The following is a 19,693-nucleotide window of genomic DNA, read 5'->3' on the forward strand; positions in this document are numbered from 1 at the left end:
GTATATCCCAGTACAAAGCCGCTCTGTCCCAGTCCTTCCCAGTACAGACCTGAGGAAAGTGAAGGGAGACGAGCACACATCCTGATTGGTGAGCATCGATCTCCGATTTATTGATCCAGCTTACACACTTTTATAGTAGTGGTAATTAAGCTCATACATATTGCAAAACCTGAGCTCATAATTAGTTACAGATTACACACCAACTCCTCCTTTGTTGTCAATACCTGTGGTTTGTTATTTGAAATAAACAGGGCCAGGAGACTTCTTCTCCTTTTTAATGCCTTTATTAAAAGTGATCATCTCAGGATTGAGCGGCCCAACGGGTCTGCAGTCTCCCATTGTCTCCCAGGGCGACTCAGAGAAGGAAGATATGCACAGCTCTGTCCACAAGGGGCAGGGCTGGGGGAATCCAGTCCTCGTGGGAGCCCTTACGGCGTGATGTCCCCGTCAGATGTTAGTTCGGTCCGAGTCTCTCTCCCTCCCAGACCTGGCCCGGGGGATCTCCAAGATAGGGTGAGGAACGATGAAGGTTTCCAGCATCTCTTGCAGGCCCAGCACTCCGCTCCTCACATCCAGACATCACTCCAGTCTCTCAACTCTTATTTGGCTCGTTGTTTTTGGGGTTTCTCCCTGAGTTTGGAATCGGGGGTCCCACAAAGCATTCTGGTCTTGGGAGTCACTTTGCATAACGCCTCCCCTCCAGGTCTCTTCTCCTCACTGTTCGGGGAGGTCCCCACCCGTTGCAGTCTCAGGAGAAGGGCCATTAACTCGCCCCAGCCAGGGCTTTTACTAATACAAAAACAACCATTAACGACAACGACCCGTAATTACCATAACACAGGCAGCAGCCCAGCAGTAGTGGTAACTTTTTCTCACAAAAAAAATATTAACCGAATTTTTGTTCATAACATTATTGAGACCAAGACTTGTTTTTTTCATCCTGTTGTTGACTTGTTTATCATTCTCAAGGCCTCCATGTTTGTCACCATGCTTTCTCATCACTACTCAAGGACAAGGTGTTTACTGTTAAGGAACAAGCCTGAGAACTTGCTGCTTACAGCTGCCTTTTACTTTTCAACCAGCTGTATGTGCTCATGGCCTTTTTTCCTTCAAGCCATGTCTGAACAAAATCCTCCAACAAATTCCCCGTTTTCTTTTTTGCACAAGGAGGTTAGTCTGCCAGTTTTTTTCTATCATTCTACTAACCATATCTTGAATACAATTAAAAATACAAGGTAAAATAAGCAAAAGCATTTAAAAGCACACTTAGTATCTCTATAAGGTTCCCCAGCCACGGTCCAAGCAATGGCTTTCACCCCAAAGGGTTAAAACCACCCCCAACTGAGCCATAATGTCCTGCCTTATCAGGCATTGCACGGTAGCTGGTAATTGGACTATTGAAGAAGAAAGCTGTTAGCTGTTTTTCATTCATGCGAACCCGGAGAGGAGGTGAACGGCTAGGGCTAATAATGCTGGAATCTGCTCTAGTATCGAGCAAGCCTGAAAATGATCCTTTCTGTCCTTGAAATTCCACTTCCACCCCTTCTTGGGTCTCTCAGAAAGGTTCAAAGTCAGTAAGGTAAGTCCTCCGGTGGATTCAAAACCATCTTCCCCCCTCTCTTGTCCTTTCATAGTCTGTAATCCCTTAGTCATTTGGCTCAAGTGGCACCAACTAAGCAATTCTCAGTCCTTTGTTAATTTGGAGTGGTGGGAAAGGGGTATGCACTACAACCATATAGTCCACACCAATGACACCAAGCAAAACAAATAATCCCAACGCAGATGATCTTCCAAACAGCAAAGCACCCAGCTTGACCCTGCATAACATAGGTCCGTGAATCCCTGTCAGGATTTTCCCTGGGTGCGGGGTCATCAGCGTAACTGCTACGGTGGCTGCCAGTTCCAAGGCGAGGCTTCCTGTGGTGGCGGGTTGGAGACAGGAGAGGGTGCTGATGCTGCAGCGACAACTTGAGCCGGTGCATGGTCACTGCGGTTCGTGCTTCCTGGTCTCTTCTTGCAGGCACTCGTATTGTGGGTGTGGGAATGGCATTTTTGGCCCCAATTAGCCGTCAGAGGAAGTGCTGCTGACATTTGAAGTGGTGCAAGACCAGCTAACACCTGATTTTGAGAGGTCTTTGCCTGTTCTTGTAAGCTTAGCCCTAATTGTTTGATTGCATCTACTACAAAGGCTTCTGCTCCTGTTGGCACCAAAGCCATTGTCTCTAATGCCTCCTCTATAGTCCAATTGGCACCCAGAGTATTAAGCACTCTCTTAGTAGCAGAATTACAATTTTGGAGAGCACACTCCTTGAGTAAAGCCTCCCTAAGATATTCTGGCACCCCAGCCCTTTCAATTGCAGCAGCAGCCTTATCAATAAATGACCCAAATGACTCTTCTGCCCCTTGCTTAATTCCCATATACACGGGTATCCCTCCTGGCTCTTTTACCCTCTCTATAGCAAGCCTGACCAATCTCACAGCCTCCCGGCATTTCTCTTGCCCCAATAAAGCTTGTGCCTCAGTACGAGGAAAAGGTCCCAGGCCCATAAGCTCATTAACAGTTATGCCATGGAGAGGGTCCCCCGGCTGCCTCTGGACCGCCACACACTCGTTCACAAGCCCTTGCCAATGAGCATTGAATAACAACTGCTGATGTTGAGTAAAAATCAATTTAGCTATCCCACGACAATCATTCACCAGAAGGAGGCTAGTATCAAAAATATAATCTAATATCTGTTTGGCTGGCTCACTTTTCACTCCAAACTGACTAACAGTAGACCTCAGTTGAGACAGCACTTTCCAATCAAGGGCTGTTATAGTAGCCTACATGCCGCCTCCCTCCTACGGATGGAATACAACAGGACAAGCCAGCTCAGTAGCAGCCCTGATAACTTCCTTATCCCCCTTTTTCATAGCGTCTCTGGAGAGGTTAGCCCAAGCCAACCTCCGCTCCCTTGCAATAGCCCCCGCTAGGTTGTTTTCCGCCCCAGGGATCGGCTCATTGATTTTTGGGAGATTATCAGGATTAACTTGGCCATAGTTTGTGTTGTTCAGGGGGTGTGGAAGCCTCACAAGCGCTCTGCGTAGCCTGCCTTGAAGCAGAAGAGGGCGGCGAAGCAGGTAATAAGACCATCCTCATTGCAGGGGCTAATGGTAATCCCCTGTCCTGATCATATCTCCTGTCCTGATCGTAATCTTTATTACGCCCATGAGCGGCGTTAGCCTGCTGGGCAGCCTTTTTCTCAGCCTGAAACTTTAACATCTCATTGTGAACCACCCTCCATAATTTACCTAACTTCTTGGCAGTTTTATCACCCTCTAAAGTAGCCTCCCACAATAAATCACCAAATTTATGCCACTCTGTTAACTCGTGAACCGTATGGGGGTTAATAAAAACTCCCCTATCGTAGCTGTAAGTCAAAAGCCCTGGTAAATCCTTTTGCAAATCTATCTCCTTAACCTGCCTTTTTTGTAAAAAAAAATAAATCATATGCTGCTTGCCTTTCCATACCAAAATCGTCAGTGCTGATTGCAGCTCTTCAAGGTCCGTGCAGCACGTATCAGCCAGGCTTGTCTATACGACACCCAGAGCATGGCGCATCTCAGCCTCTTTTTTATCTGCTTTTTTCTCTCTCTGCACTTATCTGCCGTTCCGGCTGCTTCGGAACCCGAGCCGTGTCTTCACCCCTCCGTGGTGCGTCGTAAAATCATGATCGGGTGTCACCATTTGAGGAAGCGAAGGGAGTTGACCTCATCCTTATTGATCAGCATCGAACTCCGATTTATTGATCCAGCTTACACACTTTTATAGTAGTGTTAATTAAGTTCATACATATTGCAATACCCGAGCTCATTATTGGCTACAGATTACACACCAACCCCTCCTTTTGTTGTCAATACCTGTGGTTTCTTGTTGAGACTAACATTTGTTTTTCTCATCCTGTTTTTGACTTATTTATCATTCTCAAGGCCTCCATGTTTGTCACCATGCATCCTCATCACTACTCAAGGACAAGGTGTTTACTGTTGTTAAGGAACAAGCCTGAGAACTTGCTGCTTACAGGAACAAGCCTGACAACTTGCTGCTTACAGCTGCCTTTTACCTTTCAACCAGCTGTATATGTTCATAGCCTTTTTTCCTTCAAGCCATGTCTGAACAAAATCCTCCAACATGTACACTTCCATCCACCTTCCCACAGGGTGTATTCTGCAGGTGACAGCAACATGGTCATAATACATTTTAAATCTTAGGATTTAAAGATCTTAAGATGTACCGTAAACATGGCCCTCATTAGGCCATTAAAAAAAGGTAAGTCCTTCCTATGGTCTTTAGCTGCCCTACACATATCCTTGATTTTCTTGTAAACCAATGGCTGATAGCTGGGATTCTGCCCCCTTCTTTCATATGGGCGCAACGAGGAGTTTCGAGACTATTTGCCAGTCTTCTTCCTTAACTGGAGGCATGGCCTGGAGTGGAGAGGATGATTGACAGTGGGGGCATGACCCGCCATTATGGGGTTGGAGTCTGGAGGTTTGTTCAGAGCGGAAGAGAAGGTTGTGGTAGCAAGAAGTGGGGGAGCCAAGATGGAGGGAGGATTGTCTAGCTCCCAAGCCACATTAGGGCTCCTTCCATCCTGAGTCTCCAGGGCATGTTGCTCCAAGACCGCATGACTATTGCCATCTTGTACCATTGTGGAAGGTCTGAGAAAGGCAGGTTTGAGGGCAGGTCCCAAGTTAGGAGTGACCAACAGATTGAGTTTTCAACACACTTCTTGCTGGTGAAGGGTCTCAAGGATGGTGCGGAAGATGGGGAGCATGCAGGGTGCAACGGGATCCCTTTCGATCGAAAGGTTGTACAATGTTAATCCCACTGAGTCCCAAAATTCGGTGGTATTGATTTTGTCAGCTGAGGAATCTGGAAAATTTTTAATGATCCACCTCATGATTGATTTTAATTCATTCTTTGAAAATATTATGCAATGATGAGTGAGAATTAAAGCATCCATATATGCTCCTTTCTACTTTGGACATCTGGCTGCCCATTTTTCTCTTTCTCTGCCTTATGGGGAAGAGCCACCAGAACACCCCAAATCAATTCTGGGACATGGGTGCATATTGTAAATACACAGTGGCAAAATGGGCATTAAATGTCTTGCATTTCCCCAAACCCACCTGTAATCCTATGCAGGTGAAACCATTGTTGTCCCTGCAGATCCTGGGCAAGGTCCCTCGAAGCAACAATGAATCTGCTGGGCCTGGCACAATCCAAAATCCCGGGAGCACTGGCCTATCCATCAGCTAACCCCAGCTGACACAGGGAGCCCTAAGTGTCATGGTCCCTGTTTGGGCACCAAAAGTCACAGTGATGGTGGCTGCGACAAACTTCTCTGGTTCTCCTGACTTCAGGGTGAGGGTGGCAAAAATGAAAAGGAGCAGGATCAATGGTGTTGTTTAAAGGGAACTTTAATAACAGAGTGAAAAACAATAAGCATGGAGAAGTCCATCACAGTATGAGGGGCAGGATCCTAAAACCTGAGACAAAGGGGAAGCAACAACATAGACACTTGGGGCTAGAAAACTAGAACAATAAGAAACAAGTAACCAATAAACCAAAAGGGGAGTAGAACTTGGACAACTTAGCATAACAACACGAAAGGCTTATGGGGGAACTCTCAAGCTCACCCTAAGTTAAATGAATGATTCCTATGACTTAAAACTCACACCCAGTTCTTCCGGGGTAAAATCTGGCTGACTCTGAGTTACAGCTGGGCTAACTCTCACATTGCTGATTTGCACTGGGCCCCTGGGACCATGTGGTGCAACAGAGCCACAATGATATCCTTGCTTCCATGAGGCCCCACAGTGTCACATTGGTCCCTTGGATCCATGGTGCTCCGCACTGTCACAATGGCCCCTTCATTTCACAAGGCTCCCAATGTCACATCGGTCTCCATAGGAAGGAAACTATGGAGGCCCCATGTTTCAGGAGCTGATGAACAGCAGCTACCAGAGGCCAAGGCAAGCCTGACCTGTCTGTCCTGGCAGGTTTGCTTGGAGCAACCCTTGGATATTTGAAATTATGAAAGTGGAGTCTTAATTTCAGACATTTGTGCCTGGAGAAGAGGGTTATTTTTCTTCCATAAAAATAAAAGCAGAGAGCCCTTTCCAGTGTTTGGAAAACAGGTGAGTGCTGCCCCTCAGGAGTCAAAGACCAGCCAGACTTGTCTGTCCTGGCAGCTTTTTTCTGGCAGTGATCCTTCGATACACAGAAATTTGGAGGTGGAATGGTAATTTTGGCCAAGGATACCTGGAAAAGATGGACAGTTCTTTTCCATACAAAGGAAAGCCCAGAGCCCTGGTGTTTCAGGGGCAGATGGGAGTGGCCTTCTACATTCCAAGGTCAACCAGACTTGCCAGATGACCCCCAGAAGGCCAAGGCAGCCACACCTATTTCATGTTCCCTTCCTTCCACAGGGCCCTGCAGTGCCACAATGGTTCTCTTGCTTCCATGATGTCCTCAGGTGTCATAATGGCCCCTTGGTTCGACAACTCCTTAAGGATCTTAGTGGTCTCCATGGTTCCACAAGGCTTCACAGCATCATAATGGTCTATTGGTTCCATCAACCCTCTCTGTGTCATCATGGCCCCTTGGTTCCATCGGGGCCCAGTAATGTAACAATGATGCCCTTGTTTCTGCAACTTCCCCGAGTGTCACAATGGCCCCTTCCTTCCATGAGACCCTGCAGGGTCACAGTGGCCCCTTGTTTCTGTGGGGCGCCACAGTGTCACAATACTCTCTGTGATTCCATGGGGCCTTGCAATGTCACAGTGCTCTCCACGGTTCCACGGTGCACTGCAGGATCACAATGGCCCTTTGGCTCTACAAGGCCCTGAAATGCAGCAACGGCCTCTTGGTTCAACAAAGCCCTGCTGCTTCACACTGGTCCCTTGGGACCGTGTGGTCCAACAGAGCCACAAAGATGTCCTTGGGTCTATGAGGCCCCACAGTACCACAGTGGCCCTATGGATCCTTGGTACCCACAATGTCACAATGACCCCCTTGGTTCCACAAGTTCCTACAGTGTAATAGGTTCCACAAGGGCCTGCAGTGTCACCATGGCCCATTGGTTCCACAATGCTCTGCGGTTTCACAAGGGCCTCCATAGGAAGGAAACAAGCGAGCCCCAGTGGTGCAGGGGCAGATGGGAGGCAGTCTCCAGAGGCCATGTCTAGCTAGATTTGACTGTATTAGCAGATTTTATGTGGGAGTAACCCTTGGATATAGGCACATTTAGAGGTAGAATCCTCATTTCAGCCATGTGAGCCTAGACAAGAAAGATACTTCTTTCCCACAGGAAGAAAAGCACAGAGTTCCAGTCCTTCATGGTCAGATGGGAAGTGGCTGTTGACATACCAAATTCAGTGGGACCTGTCCGACAGCCCCCAGGAGGCAAACCAGGCAGACCTGTTCCATGTTCCCCTGATCTCATGGAGTCCCATACTGTCACAATGATCTCCTTGATTCCATGGGGTCTTGCAACGTCACAATGGCTTCTTGGTTTCATGAGGCCCAACAAAATCACAGTGGTCCCTTGGCTCCATGTGGCCCTGCTGTGCCACAATGGCTCCTTGTTTCTATGGGCCCCACCGTTTGATCATTGACCCTTGCTTCTATAGGGCCCATGATTTGCACAATGGTCTCCTTGATTCCTTGATTCCATGATTCCTGGATTCCACAGTCTCACCATTGTTTACTTGGATCTCCATTGTCAGAAATGACCCATGGTTCCATGATGTTCCACAGTGTCACTGCGGTCGCTGTCAGAGGCTGGATGATATCGTTGTCCCGAGACACCTTGGGATGCTTGGAATGCCTGTGTGGGGCCAGGGCGGGTCAGGCCTTGGTTTTTGGTGGGACAGAGTCCTGCCCCCAGCCCTGGTCTTGGAGAGTTATCAATCACAGAGCAGGGGTGGTGCTAACATAGCTCTGATTGCCCAGCTGTCAAGAAATCACAACCCAGGCAGTACTATCCCAGCTCTGATGAGCCCAGCTGTCAACGGAGTAGCAGCTGGTGCTACCCTGGGTCTGATTGGACAAGCAACAGGCAGTCCCACACCAGGGGCAGCCCATGAAGGCCCAGGTGGTTAAAAGTCAGAGCATGAGGCCAGCCCATGGTCTGCATCCTGCCATCTTCTGGAGTTCCTCTGTTAGCGATGCTGGAACCCGAGCAGTTGGTACCCCTGAGTGTATCTTTCAATGGATCTTCTGTCTTTCTGTTGTTCTCTATTTCTTCTCTTTCTAATCCTATTTACCTGGAACATTTCTGGGTAACTTTAAAGATTTTAAGTTAAAGGATTTTAGGTTAAATATGTGGGAATCCAGGGTACAGGGTATATTTCTCTGTCTGCTCTGAAGGATCCTGGCCCCCAGAGAAACACTGCCTTTCACCTTCACACATGGAGAGGACTCTCAAGACTTTGAGATAGATTAGAATTTACCAAAGTGTGAAATAGATTAGAGGTTAGTATAGTGTGTCTCTTGGGTGAGAAATTTAGGTTTTGGGATTTTTAGTATGTTGTAGATAGGAAGCAAGAGGGAGGAATTGGGGTGTAGTCCCTGTCTTCTTCATCTACTCCATTTTCTACATTGTTGGTAGCAGAGGGTGATTGGTCAAGGAAAGCACAGTGCAGATGTTATGTGGACAGTCAAGGGATGAATTATTGGTCGATAAGTAGAAATAACGTAGGTTTTAAGAGTTAATTGGATGAGACAATGTTAAAAGAGCTTGAAACTGTACATTTTGGGGCCATTTTGAGGTGTCTGTCCAGCGTGCTAAGCCTGGTATGCACACCATCCAAACTTTAGATAAGATAACAATAAACAAGAATCTGAAGAATAAAAAAGTCCTGTGCTTCTCCTTTTACCTGGCACGGAACTGCTAGTGGAGGGTTTCCCCCATCCAGGGAGCCCCCAGAAGGGCGCAACATAAACCAAACATCAATAACTGATGTTATCGGAGTGGATTTTTGAGGAAACACTTGGCTGACTATGTTTGTTATAAGTTAGCTTTTTTCCATAAAATTGTTTACTGAAGGGTGTTGTCTTAATTGCCAATCATGTGAAATGTGTTGACTAAATGAAAAATGAGGTCCACCCACAGAAAAGCAAGGTATAACAATAGGATTAAAAAAACAGGTGGCTTTCAGACCTTAGCCTTCTGATCTGAGTCTGTGTCATCTCTGATTCAACGGTGACGTTTGGGCATCTGTGGGGGCTGTTGGGGATCCTTTCTGCACCTCGAGACCCAACAGGACCTTCTTTAATAAATTTTGCCTGAAGCTCCCACTGTGTCCATGACAGGAAGCCCTGTGAGTGTCTGGGACATCCTGGCTCTTTGGCAGCCTGGGGACTCCTGGGATGTCACTGTGGAGCCTCCGTGAGTGCCTGTGACAGATCAGTGCCTTTGCAGCCTAAGGTCCCCTGGGATGACACCATGGCTGTGACTGCTTCTGACCACAGGGCTCTTTACCATCCCCAGAAAGCCCTGGGAGGTGTCCATGGAGCCCCTGTCTGTGCCTGTGAAATTCCAGCTCTGGAACAGCCTGAAGAATCTTGGAAAGTCCCCATGGAACCCCTCTGAGGGCCTGTAACAAATCCGATCCTTAGCAGGCAACCATCACGAGCCCCCTGTTACTATGGTCCATTTCCATGGCAACCATCACCAGCTCCTGCTCAGTCCCTGTGCAGCTCAATGGATACCCCATGTCAGGGGTGGTTGCCATGGCAACCATTGGCAGACCCATCCCCAGGCTCATGGGATCCCAGAACCACAGAATTGGCTGAGCTGGGAGCAACTCATAAGGATCCTCCAGTCCAACGGCTGGCCCTGCACAGACACCCCAACAATGCCAGCCTGGGCCTGGCAGCGCTGTCCAAACACTGCTGGAACTCAGAGAGCCCTGGAGCTGGGACCCTTCCCTGGGGAGCCTGGGCAGGGCCCCAGCAGCCTCTGGGCAAAATCCTTTTCCTGACATCCAACCTGAGCCTGCCCCGACTCAGCTGCAGCCGTTCCCTCCACTCCTGTCCCTGGGCACCAGATGGAAGAGGTTCCCACAGCCCCAGCCAGGAACCCGCTCCCAAGGCTGTTGCCATGGCCACCAGGGCTGGGACCAGCTGGGATGCTCGGTTTCCATGGGGCAGGGTTCAGGAATGGGATTCCCCAATTTCCTCCTCCCGCTTAAACTGCGCTGCCCTCACTGCCCTCCCACCTCCCATGGAAAGCACAAAAGGCAAAGATCCCAGGCTGGGATAAGAACAATTCATTGGGAACAGCAATGAGATCAGGAACAAACAAGAACAGAAACAATATTGATAACAGAAGGGATAAATAAAACTTTTACAGGGAAAACTAAAACACAACTCACTGGGTCTGGCCACAATTTCCACTTCCTGGAAAGGACAACCTTCTCCTCAGGGAGACAGAGAGAGAGAGAGAGAGAGAGTCCCTTTCCTGCCCCTGGCAGTGACCTGAGGTGGGAATGAATGTAATCACACGTCCATGGCCAGACCCTCATGTTTTTCAATGCCACATGTCATTGGGAGGGGCAGGAAAAGGGACAGCTATCTTCCCAGCATGGATCACAGGGAAAATGGATCCCCAGGGCTCTTCCTGATGTGGGACCTCCAATGGCGAAAGAAGCTGGGGCTGGGCATGAAGCTCTTCCTGCAGTTGGGGCACTCGCAGAACTTCCCTTACTGCTGACTCCACTGGTGTCTGGTCAAGTCCAAGCTCATGGAGAAGCTCTTCCCATGATGTGGAGAACTCGTAGGGCCTCTCCCTAGTGTGGATATGCCAGTGGGTAATGACGGTGGATTTTTTCTTGAAGCCCTTCCAGCAGTCGGGGCAGCAGAAGGGCCTCTCCTGGGTGTGACTCTGCTCATGCAGGCAGAGATTTGTGCTGGTCTGGAACCTCTTCCCACGGGTGGGGCACTCATAGGGCTTCTCCCCGGTGTGGATGTGTTGGTGGATGATGAGGTGGGAGTTGCACTTAAAGCCCTTCCCATACTCAGGGCAGCAGAAGGGCCTCTCCTCGGTGTGAATCTGCTGGTGGCAGGGGTAATTTGAGCTGGTCTGAAACCTCTTCTGACACTTGGGACACTCGTAGGGCCTCTCCCCAATGTCGATGTGTTGGTGGGTGATGAGCTGGGAGTTAAAGCTGAAGCCCTTCCCACACTCCCCACACTTGTAGCACCATTCCCCATTGTGTATCATCTGGTGGCTGATCAGGGTGGTGCTCCGTCTTAGCTCTTCCCACACTCCAAGCACTTGTAGGGCTTCTCCTCATCATGAAGCTGCTCGTGCACCACCTGTTCCATACTCTGGCTGAAGCTCTGTCAACTTTCCTGGCTCAGAGTGGGTCTTTCTTCCTCAGAGCAATCTGGGCTGGGTTTAGAGCCAGCCCTCCTCCTGTGGGATCTCTGGGACCTTTCCTCCCCATTGGATTCCTGTGCACTAGGGTTGCTCAAAACGGCCTCTTCCACGGCATTCTGCCATGGAGATTTTTCCTCCCTTGTCTCCATCGTTAGCTTCTTTTCTGGGGAAGGAAGGACAAGGACACGATGGGATTTGCCTCCATGCCAGAGGGAAGAGGAAGGAGATCCCCCCAGTGCATCTCCGGCAGGACAACGTTGCCAGCAGGGCTGTCCTGCAGCCAAAGGCCGTGCTGGGCTAGGAGGTGGAGCAGGAGAGAAAGGAAAAGGGGCATTGACTTCCTCCTCACCTGCTCGGGTATCCCAGGGCTCCTTTCTCTGCTTCATAGCCTCCTCCTCCATCCAATCAAGATCTGGGAATGGGAAATACTGGTTTGGGAAGCAGACAAGCGGTGAGTACATTGTCTTTTGTACTGGTTTGAAGGCAAACCTGGGGGAGAGTCTAAACCAGAATTACAATTTAAAAAGAAAATGAAGATCAAGGCAATGATACAGAAACGCTGCCTTAAATGGCAGAGTCAGGACATAAGCTGACACCCTGCTGGTCAGGGTGGTGGCAGCAGTCACATTAAATGGTGGCTGCAGTCCTTTTGGAGTGATGAACATGATTCTGTCAGAGCAGTGATCCTGTAGAAGGGTCTGGTCTTCCTCTGGAGGTCCAGTGGTGGTTCTGGAGCTCTTGTCCTCTGGGAATCCAGTAGGCAAGGTGCTCCTGGTGTTGAAAGCCTCAGCTTATATCCAGGCAGGAATGCTTGGTTCCTCCCCCTGGGCGGGACATCCCACAATGGGATGATGGAATTTTATCAGTCCTGCAGTGACACTCAATGGCCCATTCACAGAAGATATCTCCCCTGGAGGGTGTTATTGTTGGAAAAGAAATGAAATTTAGCAAAATATTTAATTATAGTGAGTTGTGTGTGAACTGGTTTCTTAAAAAGTAGTTTTGTAGCCGTTGAAAGTGTGTGTTGGGTTTTGTGTGTTACCTAGCAGGTAGTCTTAGGGATTTAATAAATAATTAAACTAGTGCAGGAAAGTAAGAATGCTAACCTGTCTGGAGGCAGCATACAATGCTCTTAGAATAAGATAAGCAGAGGATTAATGATCTTGTTTGTGAACCAAGGAATGTATCACAAGGGGTCTGTGACCAGGCAAGGGGAACGGAGGACTGTTTCTTGGAGGCTAGGCAAGGGGAACGGGAAACTGTTTCTTGGAGACTTTGTTGTGAATCTCATGTATAAGAGGGAAGCACCCATACATGAATTTGGGGGCTCAGACTTTGGGACGTGAGTCCCCCAGTTCCCCGGGCCCTTAATAAAGCACCCACAAAACTTATCTGAGTTTTGTGTCATTTATCAATCAGGCAACAGTTTTCTGGCGACCACGGCAGGACTCCGAGTGCTGCTGGGGCGTTTCGCGTCCCAATCCACTCCAAGCCGGCACCGAGCACTTCTCTGGGAGTCATCAGTCGTGCCCGACCCCCCGCACCTGTCGGACAAACTGCATTAAGGTAAGCCCGAAGGTGCTTTATATTGGAAAAAAAGGTGATAATTGGATTTGGATTTAGTGGTTGGTAAAAAAAGCCTAGGCTCCGGCCATAAGACGTCTAAGGACGCAGGACCGGAACTCGCCTCCTGTTTGTTTTAGGGAAGGACGGCGAGAAGGTATATTGGTTTAAGGTATATTGGTTTATTGGGATTAATAGTGGAATTAAAGGTTGTAATATGATGTCTTTTAAAACTTTTAAAACCTTAGTGCAAGCCAATGGTAAAATACCTGGAAATACACCATTAGGTTGTATATTGAAACGGTGGAAAAGTGAGGGGTATTATCAAGAACTGGATAAAAGCAAAATGATAGATTATTGTAATCATTGGTGGCCTGAATATGAGATTGGGGAAGCGGGATGGCCAGTGAATGGTACACTGGAATTGGAGATAATAGAATCTATGATGCAATTTTTAAGGAAGAATGAGAAATGGGATGAAATACCATATTTGGATTTGTTTTTCGTTTTATATCGGAAAGAGGAATGGCAAAAGGAATGCGGTATTTTTGTTTTAAAAGTGAATGATGAAAGGGAGTGTGTGGGATGTAAAGAAAGAAAGGAGCGTAATTTGTATCCTTCAATCGAGGAAGATTTGTCTTATTGTATAGCACTTCCAAGGCTTCCGGTTGCTCCTAATGTGCCCCCTGCTCCCCCTGCAGATATAGCTATAAAAACGGGATCTAGTGAGAGTGATAGTGATGGTGGTGATGGTGAAAAGAATGAGAGTGTTAAAAGAACTCCGTTAGCAGGGTGGACTCGCAAGGGAAGGAAGAGGCAGAAGGGGCCACAGTTAATTGCGCCGTTGAGGGAAGCTGTGGGACCACAGGGAGAAAGGATACTTATAAAGGTGCCTTTCTCCCCCGGAAATCTGGTAATATGGAAGCAATCAGCGGGGAGTTATCGGGAGGATCCTGAAAGGGTGGCAAGGGTGGTTAAAATGGTAATAAAGACTCAGAATCCAAACTAGAATGATTTACAGGTATTATTAGATACTATAATAGATTCCACGGAAAAGGAAATGGTTATTAGAGCCACTAGAGAAAAGGCTCGTGAGGAAATTTGGTTGAGACAACTAAATGAGACAGTTGATGAATTGGTACCAAGTGAGGAACCTAAGTGGGACCCAAACTCTATGGGAGGAATAAGGGCTGTAAAACGATATCAAAAATTGTTGGTGGAAGGAATTAAGACAGGAATACCTAAGACTATGAACTGGTCTAAGTTGTATTCGGTCAAGCAGGACAAGAATGAGTCTCCGTCTGCCTTTTTAGAATGATTAAAAGACATGGCTCGGAAGTTTACTAATTTAGATGTAGAGGATCAATCAAGAAAACTTCAATTGGCATTGTTGTTTATGGGGCAATCACAAGAAGATATTAAGAAAAAGTTACAAAAGCTGGAAGGAGAAGATACTAGAAGTTTAGATAAAATGCTAGAGGTAGCGTAGAAGGTATACAACAACAGGGAAAAAGAAACTGCAAAAAGACAACAAGCTAGTATTCTGGCTGTAATGCAACAGGCAGGGGCAGGAGGAAGACCCATTAGGGGTCGAGGTCGGGGAGGAACTAATCGCGGACAGAGGGGGTTGCCAAGAGGTCGGGGAGGATTTGGGTTTGCACCTAACATGGGGAGGTTGGATCCAAACCAGTGTGCCTTTTGCCGACAATTGGGACACTGGAAAAATGAATACCCGGTTAGAGGAGGTATGGGCATGGGAAACATGGGACTAAGGACAGCCCCAATGGGAAATGCCCCTGTGAGAAGATTCACGAGAAGACCAGCAGAAGTCACTCAAGCACTAGTTTTGGGAAACTATCAGAATCAAAACTGACTAGAAAAGGGTTTAAGGGTACTTTTAGAAATAGATGGAAAAGATCAAGAATTTATGGTAGACACTGGAGCTACTTATTCTGTACTCAATAGACGATTGGGACCTTTGAGTGACACAACGGTACAGGTGGTGGGGGCAACAGAGAAGCTAGAAGAACAACCATTTTTACAACCTTTAAGTCTTAGGTTTGGGGAGAAGGAATTAGATCACCAATTTTTGTATATGCCAAACTGCCCCACACCCCTTCTTGGCAGAGACCTGTTGTCCCGACTTAATATGAAAATAATATTTGAAGGGAGAAGGGTGAAATTGGAAATACCTGAAGAACAAATAGCAGGCATTTTTGTGATCAAAGAAGTGGATGCCTCTCCTATTCCAGAAGAAATTGAGCAGGCGGTAGTACCCTGGGTATGGGAGTCAGGGGTCCCCAGAAAATCTAAAGCTGCGCAGCCAGTAAAGGTGGAACTAAAGGAAGGGGCCCGACCAGTGAGGATAAAGCAATAGCCCTTGAAGCTTGAGGCAAGGAGGGGAGTAGCCCCGTTAATTAAACAATTTTTGGCTCAAAGAATATTACAGGAATGTGAATCGGAGTATAATACTCCAATTTTTCCAGTAAAGAAACCTAATGGTAAGTACCGTTTGGTACAGAACTTAAGGGCTATTAATGAAATAGTGAAAGACATACATCCAGTTGTTGCTAATCCTTACACCTTGTTAACATCTGTATCAGAGGAGTTTAAATGGTTCTCAGTGATTGACCTTAAAGATGCCTTCTTCTGCATCCCACTGGCAGTAGAGAGTAGGAAATATTTTGCCTTCGAGTGGGAGAGTCCTGATTTTGGGAGAAAGAAGCAGCTTATGTAGATGAGACTCCCACAGAGATTTAAATGCTCCCCTACTATTTTTAGAAACCAACTGGCCAAGGAGCTGGAGGAATGGAAGATAACCCAGGTAACAATATCCCCATCCTTGTATGTAGTCCTGCAGTACGTAGACGACATTTTCTGGCTACTAAGGAAAGAGAAATGTGCATGGAATTAACAACTAAATTACTCAACATGCTTGGCCAAGCAGGGTATCGGGTTTCTAAGGAAAAAGCTCAATTGGTCAAAAATAGCGTTATTTACCTCGGTTGTGAGATCACACAAGGGCAGAGATGTTTGGGAGTAAACCGAATAGAAGCAATATGTGCTATTCCTTTGCCTTGTAACCATCAGGAATTGAGATCTTTTCTAAGAATAGTGGGATGGTGTCGACTGTAGATCATGAATTTCGGTCTCCTAGCCAAGCCACTATATGAGGCCTTGAAGAAGCATCGGTTGGAGTGGACGACACAGCAAAAGAAAGCCTTCCGGGAACTGAAGCAGGCACTAAAGGAGGCCCCAGCCCTAGAACTCCCTGACGTGACCAAAGAATTCCAGTTGTACGTGAATGAGAGGCAAAAACTGGCATTAGGGGTCCTCACCCAGAAGGTGAAATCCTGGAAGAGGCCAGTGGGATACTTCTCTAAACAACTGGATTCGGTAAGTTCCGGGTGGCCCTCGTGTTTACAAGCCATGGCGGCAACAATAATTCTTATTCAAGAGGCCCGGAAATTGACTTTGGGGGCAAAAATGAAAGTGTTTGTTCCCCATATGGTCATGGCCGTTTTAGAGCAAAAGGGGGGTCACTGGCTATCATCCAGTCGAATGTTGCAATACCAAGCCATCCTGAGAGAACAGGATGATATTGAAATAAGGACTACTAATCATGTTAATCCAGCAGAGTTTTTACGCAGTGACCAGGAAGCTGGGGGACTGGTGCACGATTGCGTAGAAGTAATTGAACAAGTGTATGCCAGCAGACCTGACCTAAAGGATGAACCATTGGAAGAACCTGAATGAGAACTATACACTGATGGATCCAGTTTTGTCGAGAATGGGACTCGCTATGCCGGGTATGCAGTGGTAACATTGGATCAGGTAATAGAGGCAAAGGCTTTGTTACCTGGAACTTCGGCCCAGAAGGCAGAGGTGATTGGACTCACCAGAGCCCTGTATTTGAGCAAGGACAAAAGGGTTAATATCTGGACAGATTCTAAATATGCCTTTGGTGTGGTTCATGTACATGGAGCATTATAGAAGGAAAGGGAGCTTTTGAATTCACAGAGAACCAACATCAAGCACCGGGAAGAAGTGCTACAGCTACTGGATGTGGTACACAGTCCCAAAGCAGTTGCAGTAATGCATGTTAGAGGACATCAGACTGCAGAAGGAGACGTTTACAGAAGAAATCGATTTGCTGATGTTACAGCACGGCAAGTGGCACGAGAAGTATGGACTCAAATGGAATTGGTACCGGTAAGAACAAATCCGGCTACCCCATACCTGAATCAGGAGCCCAAATATTCAATAGAAGATGGAAAACTAATAAACTTCCTAGGGGCACAGAGGAATCAACTTGGGTGGTACGTTACACCAATGGGACAAATAGTGGTACCTACCCGCATAATGAAATTTATTTTGGAATCAGAACATAATAAATGTCATTGGGGGGCAGAAGTATTGGTAAAATTTTTGAAGAATGAGATAATCTCTAATCAGATGTTAACAATGGCAAAAAGAGTTAATGCAATGTGCCCAGTATGTTTGAAAAATAATCGAGTATTTAAGAGACAAATACAAATGAGAAAGTTGCAAGTCGGGCCACAACCAGGAGATTACTGACAAGTTAATTTTTCTGAATTGCCTAGGGCACAGGGATACAGATACTTGTTAGTGTACGTATGTACATTCTCAGGGTGGCCGGAAGCTTTTCCATGTAGAACTAATCAGGCTAAGGAGGTGGTAAAAACCTTGTTAAAAGAAATAATACCAAGATTTAAAGTACCTTTAGGATTGTCATCAGATAGGGGTCCGCATTTTATAGCCAGGGTAGTGCAAGAATTAGCACGAATGTTAGATATAACCTGGAATTTGCATACCCCCTGGAGACCTCAGTCTAGTGGGCAAGTGGAAAGGATGAATCAAACCCTGAAAGGACAAATCAAAAAGATTTGCCAGGAAGCTAAACTGCACTGGCCTCAAGCTTTGCCTTTGGCCCTACTCAGGATTCGAATTAAACCAAGAGAAAAGGTAGGCGTAAGTCCATATGAGATATTATATGGCAAACCATATCATGCAACTGTATTAAAAGGGGAGGTACCTGTGAGTGGAGACCAGGCGATTGCAGAGTATGTTATGTCACTTAATAAGATCTTGAATTCTTTAAGAAATACGTTACAGTAAAATAGACCGCTCACGCTGGAGAATTCTGTCCACGACATCCAGCCTGGGGACCAGGTGTACGTCAAGAAGTAGATCACGGATCCGCTACGAGAATCATAGAGCGGACCCCACCAGGTGATGATGACGACCTACACGGCGGTGAAGGTCCAGGGGATGGATGCTTGGATCCATTACACCAGGGTAAAGAAGGCACCGTTCCAATGGGAAACCCAGATAGTGTCTCCAACCCGGATGATCTTCCGCGCAAAGCCGCTTTCTTAATTATATTACTTCTAGTGATCATGAGACTATTACCCGTTCAAAGGTCTACTCTAGTACAGGTTGAAGAAACAAAAGTTACAGTCATGGAAGAGATAGATGTTCAATTAACTTGTGTTATCTTTGACAGCCAGAAAGTTGAGGCCGGTGAAGTTATTGCAATATAGCAACGGGGAGCTGAAAGAAGCCGAGGCAAGATAAGAGTCGGTTAAGATCAGGATAAACAACAAAGAAACACGGTACTGAATCTTACCAAGGTAACCACAAACGATACAGGAGAATATACATGTTCAGTCAAAATACGAGATAGTTTTGATTACAAAAGAGTGAGTATGAAGGTTTTGCCATGGACAAGAGATCGTGCTAAAAACATAAAGGTTAATCCAGTATCAATGGCAGTGGACATGTGGGGTGGGCCACCTCTCAGAATAAATTGTTCCTTCCTAGTAAGATCAAGATATCAAAGGAACCTTTGGGTCAAATGGTAGAAGCAAAATAGAGAACTGAGCTGAGACAGAATAGAGGACGGGACCAATTAGTGGGAGAAGGAAGGCAAAGGTTGTGAGTGGTCGAGTGTCACTAATCCTAGAATAAGAAATGCATGGTAGAGGCATGACAGAATGATGTTATCCTTACAGAGACACGGTAGGAATAGACGGGAAGTTAATGATACAATAGAACGAAATACTGAGCAAGAAAATTTAGTGGTAAGATTAATCAGAGATTTTGAGATCATGCAGAATGTGACTAAAATAACAGCTTGCCTGCCGTTACCACAGGCTGCAAGTGAACCAATTCCCTGGAGAATAATACCAGTAACCAAAATGCCTGAAACATTCAAGAATGTTTCATGGTCCTGCCAGTCAGTTCCCAAACCAGTAGATGTATGGAAGGATTTGTGTATGACCACTCAGGCTATGACTAGAGAGGAATGTGAAAAGAAATCCAATCATTATGGTTAGATTCAAAATACCAGGAAGTGTTTAATTGCAACCCCAATAGATGAGCCATGCAATACAGTACGAATAAGAACGAAATCCCAACAAAATGAGATGAGTTGTCAGAATGTCACACAGAATTTTGACACCTGGAATAGTTAGAAGACATTATGGAGACCTAGTGTTTTGGAACACTATATTTACCTTAGAGAAGTACAATAGTGCATCCAATAGTCAAGAGTAAAGAATCAGTCACATTATAGGGCCCTTATCACGTCTACATCTTCCCGAGAGTTCAGACTACAGAAAGAAGATTAGAATTGTACTGAAGTTTTTTTACATGTGATACACCAGAAGACCGAA

At 46.6% G+C, this 19,693-nt stretch overlaps 1 protein-coding gene across 1 annotated transcript; it reads right to left on the bottom strand.

The window, feature by feature from the left end:
- Positions 1-10,389: 10,389 nt before the first annotated feature.
- Positions 10,390-11,888, bottom strand: LOC134423493 (zinc finger protein 572-like). Its single transcript, XM_063166461.1, has 2 exons — positions 11,782-11,888; positions 10,390-11,595 (listed from the first exon to the last, which is right to left on the bottom strand). The coding sequence occupies exon 2, from the start codon at positions 11,271-11,273 to the stop codon at positions 10,581-10,583; it is 693 nt and encodes a 230-aa protein (XP_063022531.1). The 5' UTR covers positions 11,274-11,595; positions 11,782-11,888; the 3' UTR covers positions 10,390-10,580.
- Between the last annotated feature and the right edge of the window lie 7,805 nt (positions 11,889-19,693).

Source organism: Melospiza melodia, chromosome 12 (assembly GCF_035770615.1).
Source record: "Melospiza melodia melodia isolate bMelMel2 chromosome 12, bMelMel2.pri, whole genome shotgun sequence".
Classification (NCBI taxonomy): Eukaryota; Metazoa; Chordata; class Aves; order Passeriformes; family Passerellidae; genus Melospiza; species Melospiza melodia.

Bases quoted from the DNA above. Each gene is read 5' to 3' on its own strand.
- LOC134423493 (XM_063166461.1), bottom strand. From the start codon at position 11,273: ATGATACACAATGGGGAATGGTGCTACAAGTGTGGGGAGTGTGGGAAG.